The sequence below is a fragment of the Talpa occidentalis genome, unplaced genomic scaffold (genome assembly GCF_014898055.3).
Source record: "Talpa occidentalis isolate TD23 unplaced genomic scaffold, MPIMG_talOcc4v2.1 talOcc4.14, whole genome shotgun sequence".
NCBI lineage: Eukaryota > Metazoa > Chordata > Mammalia > Eulipotyphla > Talpidae > Talpa > Talpa occidentalis.
This window is the reverse complement of record NW_023601433.1, coordinates 90,368,429-90,378,053: the sequence shown is the minus strand read 5'-3', so window position 1 is coordinate 90,378,053 and position 9,625 is coordinate 90,368,429. Positions and strand designations below refer to the sequence as shown.

General features: G+C 68.1%; 1 protein-coding gene across 1 annotated transcript; it reads right to left on the bottom strand.

The window, feature by feature from the left end:
• Positions 1–1,629: 1,629 nt before the first annotated feature.
• PUS1 (pseudouridine synthase 1) lies at positions 1,630–7,043 on the bottom strand. The gene is made up of 5 exons (XM_037509876.1): positions 6,834–7,043; positions 5,662–5,799; positions 4,272–4,374; positions 3,432–4,123; positions 1,630–1,940 (listed from the first exon to the last, which is right to left on the bottom strand). The coding sequence occupies exons 1-5, from the start codon at positions 7,041–7,043 to the stop codon at positions 1,890–1,892; spliced, it is 1,194 nt and encodes a 397-aa protein (XP_037365773.1). The 3' UTR covers positions 1,630–1,889.
• Positions 7,044–9,625: the final 2,582 nt, after the last annotated feature.

Genomic DNA, 9,625 nt, shown 5'->3' with positions numbered 1-9,625 from the left:
CCCGGGCGCGGCTCCGGCGGCGTCCGCAGGCCCGCGGGGAGCCGCCGGCGGCCGGCGGGGGGGGGCCGCGCCCCCGGGCAGGGCCGGCCGCCCCGCCGGGACCCCGCCGCGGGGGGCGCGGCGCCAGCGGCCACGCGGGGAGCGCCCGGACGGCTGCGCCCCACTCCCGGCGGGGCGCCCCGGACACGCGCCTGCACCCCCCGGGAGGGGCCGCGAGGCGGAGGGCGCCGGCCCCGGCCCGGCCGTGGGCCCCGTGGGCCCCGTGGGCTCCGTGGCCGCCGCCGGGGTGAAGGCGCTGAGTCTGGGCACGCGAGCCCCGGCTCGGGCTCGCCGAGGGGCTCCACCTGCAGGCGCGAGACCGGGCGGGGGGCGCCCCGGAGGCGGAGGCCGCTGCCTGCAAGAGCCAGAAGGAAACTTGGCAGTGGGAGCTGGGCAGAGGGAAGAGCGTAAAACCTGCCCGCCGGGGCGCCCGGGGCGGCCTGCAGGAGGCCGCGTGCCCTCCGCGCCTGCGGACCGGGCCGTTGTGGGCCTGGGCCGCGGTGGGCGGGGGCGCGGGCCGGCTGCTCTGCTCCCGCCGGTGGCGCGCTGAGGTTGGGCCCCAGCCAGCCGCGCTGCGGTGCTGTGGCCTCCCATGCGGGGAAGCGAGGTGAGGGCAAGCCCCTGGCTAAACCGAGTCTTGAACTGTGAGGGAAGAAGCGTCACCGTCTTTCCTTGCCTCCCGCTGGGCTGTCCTGCATTTGCTCTTGGCCCGCTGGTCTTCGCCGCACAGAGGGCTGCGGTTGTCTTGAGCCGGCTGTCCCTGCTGCCATCTCCAAAGGAACCGTCTCCCATTAAACCCACCGGGTGGGGAGGTTCCCCCCTTCCGCCCGCCCTCCTGTTCGGGAAAGGTGCAAGTGGGGACTTGCTCAGCACTTGCCTCAATTTACCCCGCAACCAAGACCGTAGCCTTTCCTGGGACAACCAGGTGGCCCGGCCCGTGGGTACTTCCTCCCTGTTGATCACAGGCGTTTAAGGTGCTTAAAACCCACCTCCCGTCTCTCCCAGCCCCGTCTGCGGATGGTCCAGCTCATCAATTCTTCAAACCCAAGGCCAAGTCAGCCACAACCCCCTCCTGGTCTCTGACCCAAGCCCTCATCACCTCCGCACCTCACCACTGCCCTCCAAACAGGCCCTGATTCTACTCGCCCCTTCTGCTCAGGAAAGGAAGGTATCGCCCTCCCACACATGCACCCATGCACCCACGCACCTCACATGCCCCACACCCCTCCAGCCTCCTGCCCCTGCTGCTGCTGCCCCACGCAGTCGCCTGCCACCCCTCCCAGACCAGTCCTCTGCTCCCAGGGGTTCCTGCACCAGCGTCTGCATGCCTGGGCCTGGGCCAAGGAACAGCTGCCGGGGCTCCAAGGAGTGTCCCTTGGGGGCATGCACAAAGCCAGCCCTTTCCCTGGTGGCAGGGCGCACAGAGCTGGGTGTGGACAGGACCAGGTGAGGAGAGGGTGGTCCTCCAGGGCCTGTGTCCTGCTGTCCTCTGCTGCTTGGCCACACCAGGTCACGCCGCCTCCCAGCGGGGGGGTCCAGGCCAGCTCCCAACATTTCATGGAGCCCCACTAACCTCAACGAAAGGTGAAGGAAACGCCCCAAAGCAAGGCGCAAGGAATAAATGGTATTTATTAAGAAAACTGCTCCTTTAAAAAAAATAGCTTCTTGACAAGCCGAGCGTGAACACGTCATGTGTGAGCCGGTATCGGATTTGCAGCAGGATGTCCCCGGTCAACTCTCAAAGGGAAACCCGAGGTCCAAGGCCACGTCTCGGCCCCCCCATCGTGGCAAGGCGGCCCACAGCAGTGGGGGTGGCTCCGGTGGCTGCCACAGGCCAGGGGTGGCCACCCTCAATCGCTGTCTCTGTCCCCTTCACTGCCGTCTGGGGGCTCGGGGGCCTGCTGAAGCAGAACAGGTGGTCAGTGCAACTGCCCAGCTCCTGGGGCCCCAGGGGCTGTGCTGCCCTCCCAGGCCAGCCCACCGCGGGCCCCGGAGCCCCCACTGGAAATCAAGGTGAACCCTTATTTTCTCAACTGGTTCAAGAACCTAACATGAGCTGGGAAGGCCAAGGGCTGGGGACAAGACGGGGGTCCCTGGGGGCTCCTTCAACTCCCAGAGGCTGCAGTGACCTTAGGACGAAAAGTGGAAAGAAAAATAAAAACCGTATGATAATAGATGCTGAGAAAGCATTCGACAAAGGACAAAAAGTGGAACGAGCAGGCAGAAGCCTGCTGAGGAGTCAGGCGAGGGCCAGGTCCGGCTGCATGGAGCCTGCAGCAGTGCTCCGTGGGCCTCACCGTGCTTGAGGAGAAAGGCAGCTGCCAGCAGTGACAGAGAACAAAAGTAACAGAAAGTTCTGGGACGTCAGTTTCTTATGAAAATATGCGCAGGCCTCCCTGGCAGTGCAGGGCTTAAGCACAGCACTGTGAAGCTGTCCGCAGCCTCTACAGCACAAGTTTGAGCTCCATCCAGGGAGCTACCCACAGGGCGCAGCAGACCTCTCCTGTCTCCCCGCTGCTCCCCTCAGCAGTGGATTTCAGTGGATCCACCTGTTCTGCTCCCTGCTCTGTCTCTGGGGAGTCCTCTCACCCCCCTACCTCTGGCCTGCACCCCAGTTCTTATATGAAAAAAAAAACAAAACAAAACTCTGAAAAAAAAAAAGAAAATATGTGTGGCTCCACTACTGGCCGCACCGCAGCACCCTGCTTTTGAAGGAACAAGACTCAACCATTGCCGCCCACCAGTCCCTATCGCCTCCCGAAGATTCTGCGGGTCACTCTCGGACCTGACCACCTGCTTTCTCATGCCCGCCCACTAGTCTATCTGCTGTGTATGTCCCAGGAGGGTATCTCACCCTCTGCAAACCCACCAGTCCAGCTTTAGGCCTCACCCCAACCAGACACAAGTAAAGGTCCAACCACAGAGTGCTTTAGGGTCCAGTGCCTCGGGTCCCCAACACTTCCCTTAAAACATGCTGGCCATTCTCCAACAGCAAGCTGTGCTGGGAGTCGGGGCAGGGCAGGTAGCGGGCAGCACATGGGCACCCACAGGGCAGGCACCCAATGGGCCAAGCCTGCCTTCCCAGATGGAGGGGCCGTGGGCTGGACAGTATGTCCTCAGGGAGGATGCCGGGCAGCAGGTGTGCTGGGCCCGCTTAGTGCCTCGTGCTCTGCAGGGAATAGCCCGCAGGTCCAGGCCCCAAGCCCGCCCAGGCCTCCTCTGTACACGCATCTGGGGCAAGAGGCCTCTCCCTGGGCTCCGCTGGCTCGGTCCTCCAGGTGCGGTGGCACCAGCGGGAGCAGGGCCGGTGCAGGTGCAGCTGCAGCCACAGTCACAGCGGTCCCCGGGGGCCCAGCCCGCCCCACCCCAGCCAGCCCGCCAGCCCTACCCACCTGGGGCCTCCGGTCAGCCGCCGCCAGGGCTGTGGCGCTGAAGTCATGCGCGGGCAGGGTGCTGAGCCAGCGGGCCATGAGGCGCTCCTGGCGCTCGGTGCCCACGATGGTGGGGTAGATGTGCTGCTCCTTGAAGGCGGCCGCACCCGCCTCCTCGCGCGCCCAGTCCAGCGGCTCGTGCAGCCCGTCATTGCCGAAGCGCTGGTTGTACTTCTCGAAGTGCACCCGCTCCAGCACCAGGCCCAGCCCCGGCGCCTTGGGCACGTCCACCTTGGCCTCGCCCCAGCTGCGCTCCAGCGCGCTCTCGGGCGCATAGCCCTTGACGATGGCCACAAGCAGCCCCACCATCTTCCGGATCTGGTGCGTCATGAAGCTCTGCCCCTTCACCTTGATCACGGCGAACTCCAGGCCCTCACGCACGAAGGGCTCCTCACAGAACATGTCCAGGATGTAGCGCCGGGCGCTGGGCTCGCGGGGCCCCTTCTGCGAGGTAAAGTTGTGGAAGTTGTGGGTGCCCTTGTAGCAGGCCAGCAGCCGGTTCACCCGCTGCAGCGTCTCGGCGCTCAGCCGGTAGGTCTCGTCCTGCACGTCGCGGTCCTTGTGGGCGAAGGCAAAGGTGGGCAGCATGTAGAAGTAGGTCCTGGCGTCGCACTTGTTCTTGGAGTTAAACCCGCCCGTGACCCTCCTCAGCCCTGGTGGAGAGGAGCGGGTGAGGCTGGGGAGCCACGCTGAGGGCACCCCCGGCACCACAAACCTGCGCGGTGCGCTGGGCCGTGGCAGCTTCCAGCAGAGGTGAGAGACCCCTCACCGGGCTGGCGCCCGCGCCCCACACTGGCTCACCCAGAATCCGGATGTGAGACGGGAGGTGGCTGTTGATCTTCTCTAAGATGTCCTCAACTAGCCACACCTTCAGGGACACCACCTGGCCGGCCGCAGACACCCCCTGCGGAGGGAACAGATAGGCAGCGGTGCACGCACCCCGCATGCACCATCTAAACAGGCCCCACTTGGCAGCCGGGGCCTAAGGGAGAGCGGTCAGCCCCGCTCCGAGGGGTCACGCGCCCCAACAGGCCAGCGCAGGTGCAGCAACACGAGCAGACAAACTCACAGCGACATAGAGAGCGGGCAGCCCTGCTGGGCCAGACCAAGGACTCGGGGCACAAAAACTAAACTTAGGGCCTCCCCAGTCGCACAGCGAGTTGGCCACAGCCTTTGGAACGGTCCGCAGCCTCTGCAGCACAGGTTTGATTCCCAGCCGTCCAGGGAGATGCCCACATGGCACGGCAGACCTCTCCTGCCTCACCCGCTGCTCCCCTCAGCAGTGTCTTTGGTCCGTCTGCCTGTTCTGCTCCCCGCTCTCTCTGGTGAATCCTCTCACCCCCTCCCCCAGTCCCTCTGGCCTGTACCCTGGTTCTTCTATAAATAAATGAATCTTTAAAAAAAAAAAAAAATTTAGATGCCAGACGCGAGGCAGCGCAAGGCGAGGCTGCAGCTGAGCGGTGGCCAGGCTTCTTGGGAGGCGCAGGGGCACGGCGGGCAGGCAGACTGATGCCCAAGGGCTGAGGCAGCCGGGCACAGCGGGCAGCGTGGACGGGAGAGGGAGGGGCCGCCCAGGGGCTGGGATGTCATGTTGCAGATTTTCTATCTCTAGGCTCTCTGGATTTTAAGGAGGAAAACGTGTCAGAACAGAATCGTCTCTGATCACAGCGGCGCTCAAGCGCACGCTAGGACGTCTGACACACTCTCCTCATGGGTGCCGGCAAATGTTTGCGATTCTTCTGCCTGAGAAGCAGCAGGAACTATAGGTGCAAGAGCCAAGGGGTGACACGCGAAGCACACTAGTAGGACGCTGTGCCTGGACGGGGCCGCCAGGGGTCACGTCTCTGAAAGCAAGAGGACTGCAGGCCCCGCCTGCTGGAAGCTTTGTCCAGGGCAGACCACTCTGAGCGCTGCAGCAGCCCCTGCCAGGCCGGGCCTCACCTTGGGGGACACCCTCCTGCCAGCACCTGTCCCACCTGCAGTGACTGGGCTGGTGCCCCAGCGAGCCGGACAACAGGGCTCCCGCTGGAGCCGGGGGACAGCACTGATCGCCGCCACTCTGACTCCCAAGCCCAGTGACGTGGCCAGCAGAGCCCAACACAGGCCACGCGCTCCACAGCCACCGGCCTTGAGGATCCGGGCCGGGGGAGAGAAGGCCCGCATGTGCCGGGGCAGGGGCGCCAGGGCCCACCTTGTCCGTGCGCGCGCACCGCTGGAAGGACATCTTCCTCATGTCCGCGCCGTGGTTCTCGGGGATGCAGCCCGCCCTCACCAGGGCTGACACCAAGTCGTCTTCGATGGTCTTGAATTGTGAGGACCCCAAGTTCCTCTGAGGAAGAAACGAGAAAACAGCCTCTGCAGCATCACCGCCTCCCACAGGCCCAGGGAGACGCCGTCCATGGGGAGACCTGCAGCTCTGCTGCCATGTGAAGGGGCCGCCGAGGGCCCTGCCTCGGAAGCCCCACCCGGAAACAGCCAAGAATGGGCGTGAGGACACACAGCCCAGAGCTTCTGCCTCGGCAGCCCACTTCACACTATGACGTCATGGGATATCCGTCCTGACCCTCCTTGGGAAACCCCCACGGGGGGGACCAGAGGGCCCCGGGGAGAGGCCACCAGAGTCCTCCTGGTGCCCCTGCACGAAGGTGTCAGTACTCCTCAGGGATCAGAGAGTAACAGCGGAGAGAGTAACAGGTCAGCCTTGTGGGCTGCCGTTAACGCTAACCCGCCCTGCTGGGGAGCCAGGTGGACACCGGAGCAGCTTCGGCACGAACGCCTGTTCTCAACGGCAGCCTCAACCAGGCCCTTCAATCACCAGGGGCCCCCTAGGGCGGCCCAGGACCACTGTCCGGGCCCGGGCGCTGTCTCCGTTCACCGGAGCGCAGGAGTCAGCTTTGGAGTGCAACTATGATCTGAGGAAGCAAAGAGGAAGATGCCTCTGGCCACTCCTCCTGTCCAGGCTGCTGCAGCGCCCAGTCAGGGGGACCGCGGTGCACGCTCCACAGCGGTGACTAAGTTTACAGGACGGGAACCCCGCGTCTGGCCCTGAGCTGCTGGAGCGGCAGCAAGACCACACGCCTTGGCTCGGTTCCAGAAAAGGACCCAATCAGGCCATCCAAAGGGTGCCCACTTGCCCAGGACTGTCACCTGAATGTGGGGGACAGGGACTCTGCTCGGGGCCTCTGGGCAGAGCCTGAAGGTGAAGCACCTGAGCGCAAAGACTGCAGCTGTGACCGCCCCGGGACAGCCGGCACTTGGGGCTCACCGGGAAGCAGCCTAGGCCGGCCTGCGGGGTGGCTGAGGGGATACCCCTGACCTGGGCTCACAGACCCACCTGACCCCGCCCCTGCCAGGGGCCCTCACCTGCATGCCATGGTAGCCCTTGCCAGAGTAGGCCATGAGCAGCACCACCTTGCGCTTGGGCAGCTTGGGGGGCTGCTCCCCTTCGCTCCTGAGCTTCTTGGCCGCCAGCTCAGGCTCCTCCCAGGTCCGGGCCCCGGGCCAGCTGCGAGCCTTGCGAGCCTGCTCTGGCGGCCCGCCCGCGGGGGCGGGGGCGGGGGCAGTCCCGGCCATGCGGGGCACCCTGGAGAGATGCACGCGTGAGCCGGAGCCGGGCGCGCGGGTCCCGCCCGGGGGGCCGCGGCGACATTACCAGAGGCGGCGCCGTCCGGGGCGCGCGGTCCACGCTCCGCAGGCGCTGCGCAGGGCCCTGGCCGCCGCCCGCAGAGGCCACATGGCTCCCGCCCGGGCTGGGCTGTGGATGCTGACCTGCCCCGGCCCCGCGCCCTCTGAACGCTGACCCCCCAGGGCCCCGCGCCCCTGAACGCTGACTCCCCCGGGCCCCGCGCCCCTGAACGCTGATCCCCCCCCCCCCGGCGCCCCGCGCCCCCTGAACGCTGACCCCCCAGGAGCCCCGCGCCCCCTGAACTCTGACCCCCCGGGCCCCGTGCCCCCTGAACGCTGACCCCCCGGGGCCCCACGCCCCCTGAACGCTGACCCCCAGGAGCCCCGCGCCCCCTGAACGCTGACCCCCCCGGGCCCCGCGCCCCCTGAACGCTGACCCCCCCCGGGTCCTGCGCCCCCTGAACGCTGACCCCCCCAGGAGCCCCGCGCCCCCTGAACGCTGACCCCCCGGGCCCTGCGCCCCCTGAACGCTGACCCCCAGGAGCCCCGCGCCCCCTGAACGCTGACCCCCAGGAGCCCCGCGCCCCCTGAACGCTGACCCCCCGGGCCCCGCGCCCCCTGAACGCTGACCCCCCCCGGGCCGCGCGCCCCCTGAACGCTGACCCCTCCGGGGCCCCGCGCCCCCTGAACGCTGACCCCCCCCGGGCCCCGCGCCCCTGAACGCTGACCCCCCCCGGGGCCGCGCGTCCCGGAATGCTGCCCTTGGGGGACGCTCAGCCCCGCCCCTCCCGCACCCGGGTCTCCCCAGAGACCCCCCGACGCTCAAGGCTCGCCTAACCTCCGAGGCCCCCTGACACCCCCGCTGACCTCTGACCTCCCCAGTCCCTGTGCTCGCCCCTCGTCCTCCCGCCCCGCCGGACCGGCCTTCCCTCGAGAGTCGGGAGACGCCGGCCACCCCCGATCGGACAGAGGGGCGCGCCCCCCCGGCCCCACTCACGGCGCGGCGGACTGAGACGGACACACCACGTGGGCGAAGGCGGAAGCGAGCGGCCGTACGGCGGCCGCGCGAGGACAAAAGTCTCGGCGGCCGGCGGTGGGCGGGGCTGCCCGCGGCTTCCAGGCCGGGTCTGCGCCTGCGCCGGCTGTCCTGCGCGCCTGCGGGGCCGGGCGGGGGCGCGCCGTGCTGCGCCCCGCGCTCGCGGAGGGGGCCTGGCGCCCCCAGCGCCGGGCTGGGGCGAGCGGCGCCCTGGCGGGTCTGGCCTCTCGCCGGTCGGTGCCAGGCGCCAGGTGCCGCGTTAGCCGCGGGACGCGCCCGAGCTCCCCCGGGCCTGGGCCGGGCGCCGCACCCGCGGGGTGGCCGGGAGGGAGGCCGGTCAGGGAGGCCGGTCCAGGGAGGCCGGGAGGGAGGCCCGTCCAGGGGAGGCCGGTCCAGGGGAGGCCGGTCCAGGGGAGGCCGGTCCAGGGAGGCCGGGAGGGAGGCCCGTCCAGGGGAGGCCGGTCCAGGGGAGGCCGGTCCAGGGGAGGCCGGTCCAGGGAGGCCGGGAGGGAGGCCGGGAGGGAGGCCGGTCCAGGGAGGCCGGGAGGGAGGCCCGTCCAGGGAGGCCGGTCCAGGGGAGGCCGGTCCAGGGAGGCCGGTCCAGGGAGGCCGGGAGGGAGGCCCGTCCAGGGGAGGCCGGTCAGGGAGGCCGGGAGGGAGGCCGGTCCAGGGGAGGCCGGGAGGGAGGCCGGGAGGGAGGCGGGTCCAGGCGAGCCCAGGGGCGGCGGTGGAGACGCGTGGTCGCCTCGCTGGGGGCCAGCCGGGGCCACGGACTGGGCCAGCCGGCCGGAAGGCCTGGGTCTGCAGGGCCCTGTGAGAACCGACTGCTCCGTCTTCCGCGGGGGGCATCGGGGAAGGTTCGCTGCCCAGGTCTTGCCCCTTCGCCTGCTCCAAACAGGTTATTCAGAGCAAGCTCAAACCACAGCTTTGTCGGAAATGAGCTTTCAGGACAAGCGTCTGAAACCGAAGGCGCTAGCACATGTTAACACCCCTGTCCGCTCCAAGGGCTCTCGACCTACGGGGTGGGCAGACACCCGAGAACCCCCGTGCTCAGGAGCCCGCCTGCAGAGGGGGCTGCGGACGCAGAGAAACAAGCCAGGGAAATGAGTGGGGCCTCAGCCTGCAAAGCTGGGACACCCCTTCCTCACCCCCCCAGCTGCCTGCCCTGGGGCGCCAAGCTGGGGGGTAGGACTTGATCTCCAGTGAGATGGGAACAGAGGATGTGAGGGGTCGCCCCTCTACATCCCTGGGCCAGCTGTGTGGGTGGGTGGCTGGGCTGACCGCCCACGGGACCCCCGCCTACTGCAGAGGGGAGCTGGGAGGTGACCCTCTTAGTGCAGCAGCTTTACAAAGTGCAGCCACTCCTTGGTGAGGCAGCGGACCCCACAGGGGCAGGGAGTGGGTCTGTGCCCACCCCAACGTGGCAAGAATCCGGCCAAAACAGGCCCCAGGCTGTGGGGGCAGCCTGGCGCCAGCCAGCCAGCAAACTGCCTGC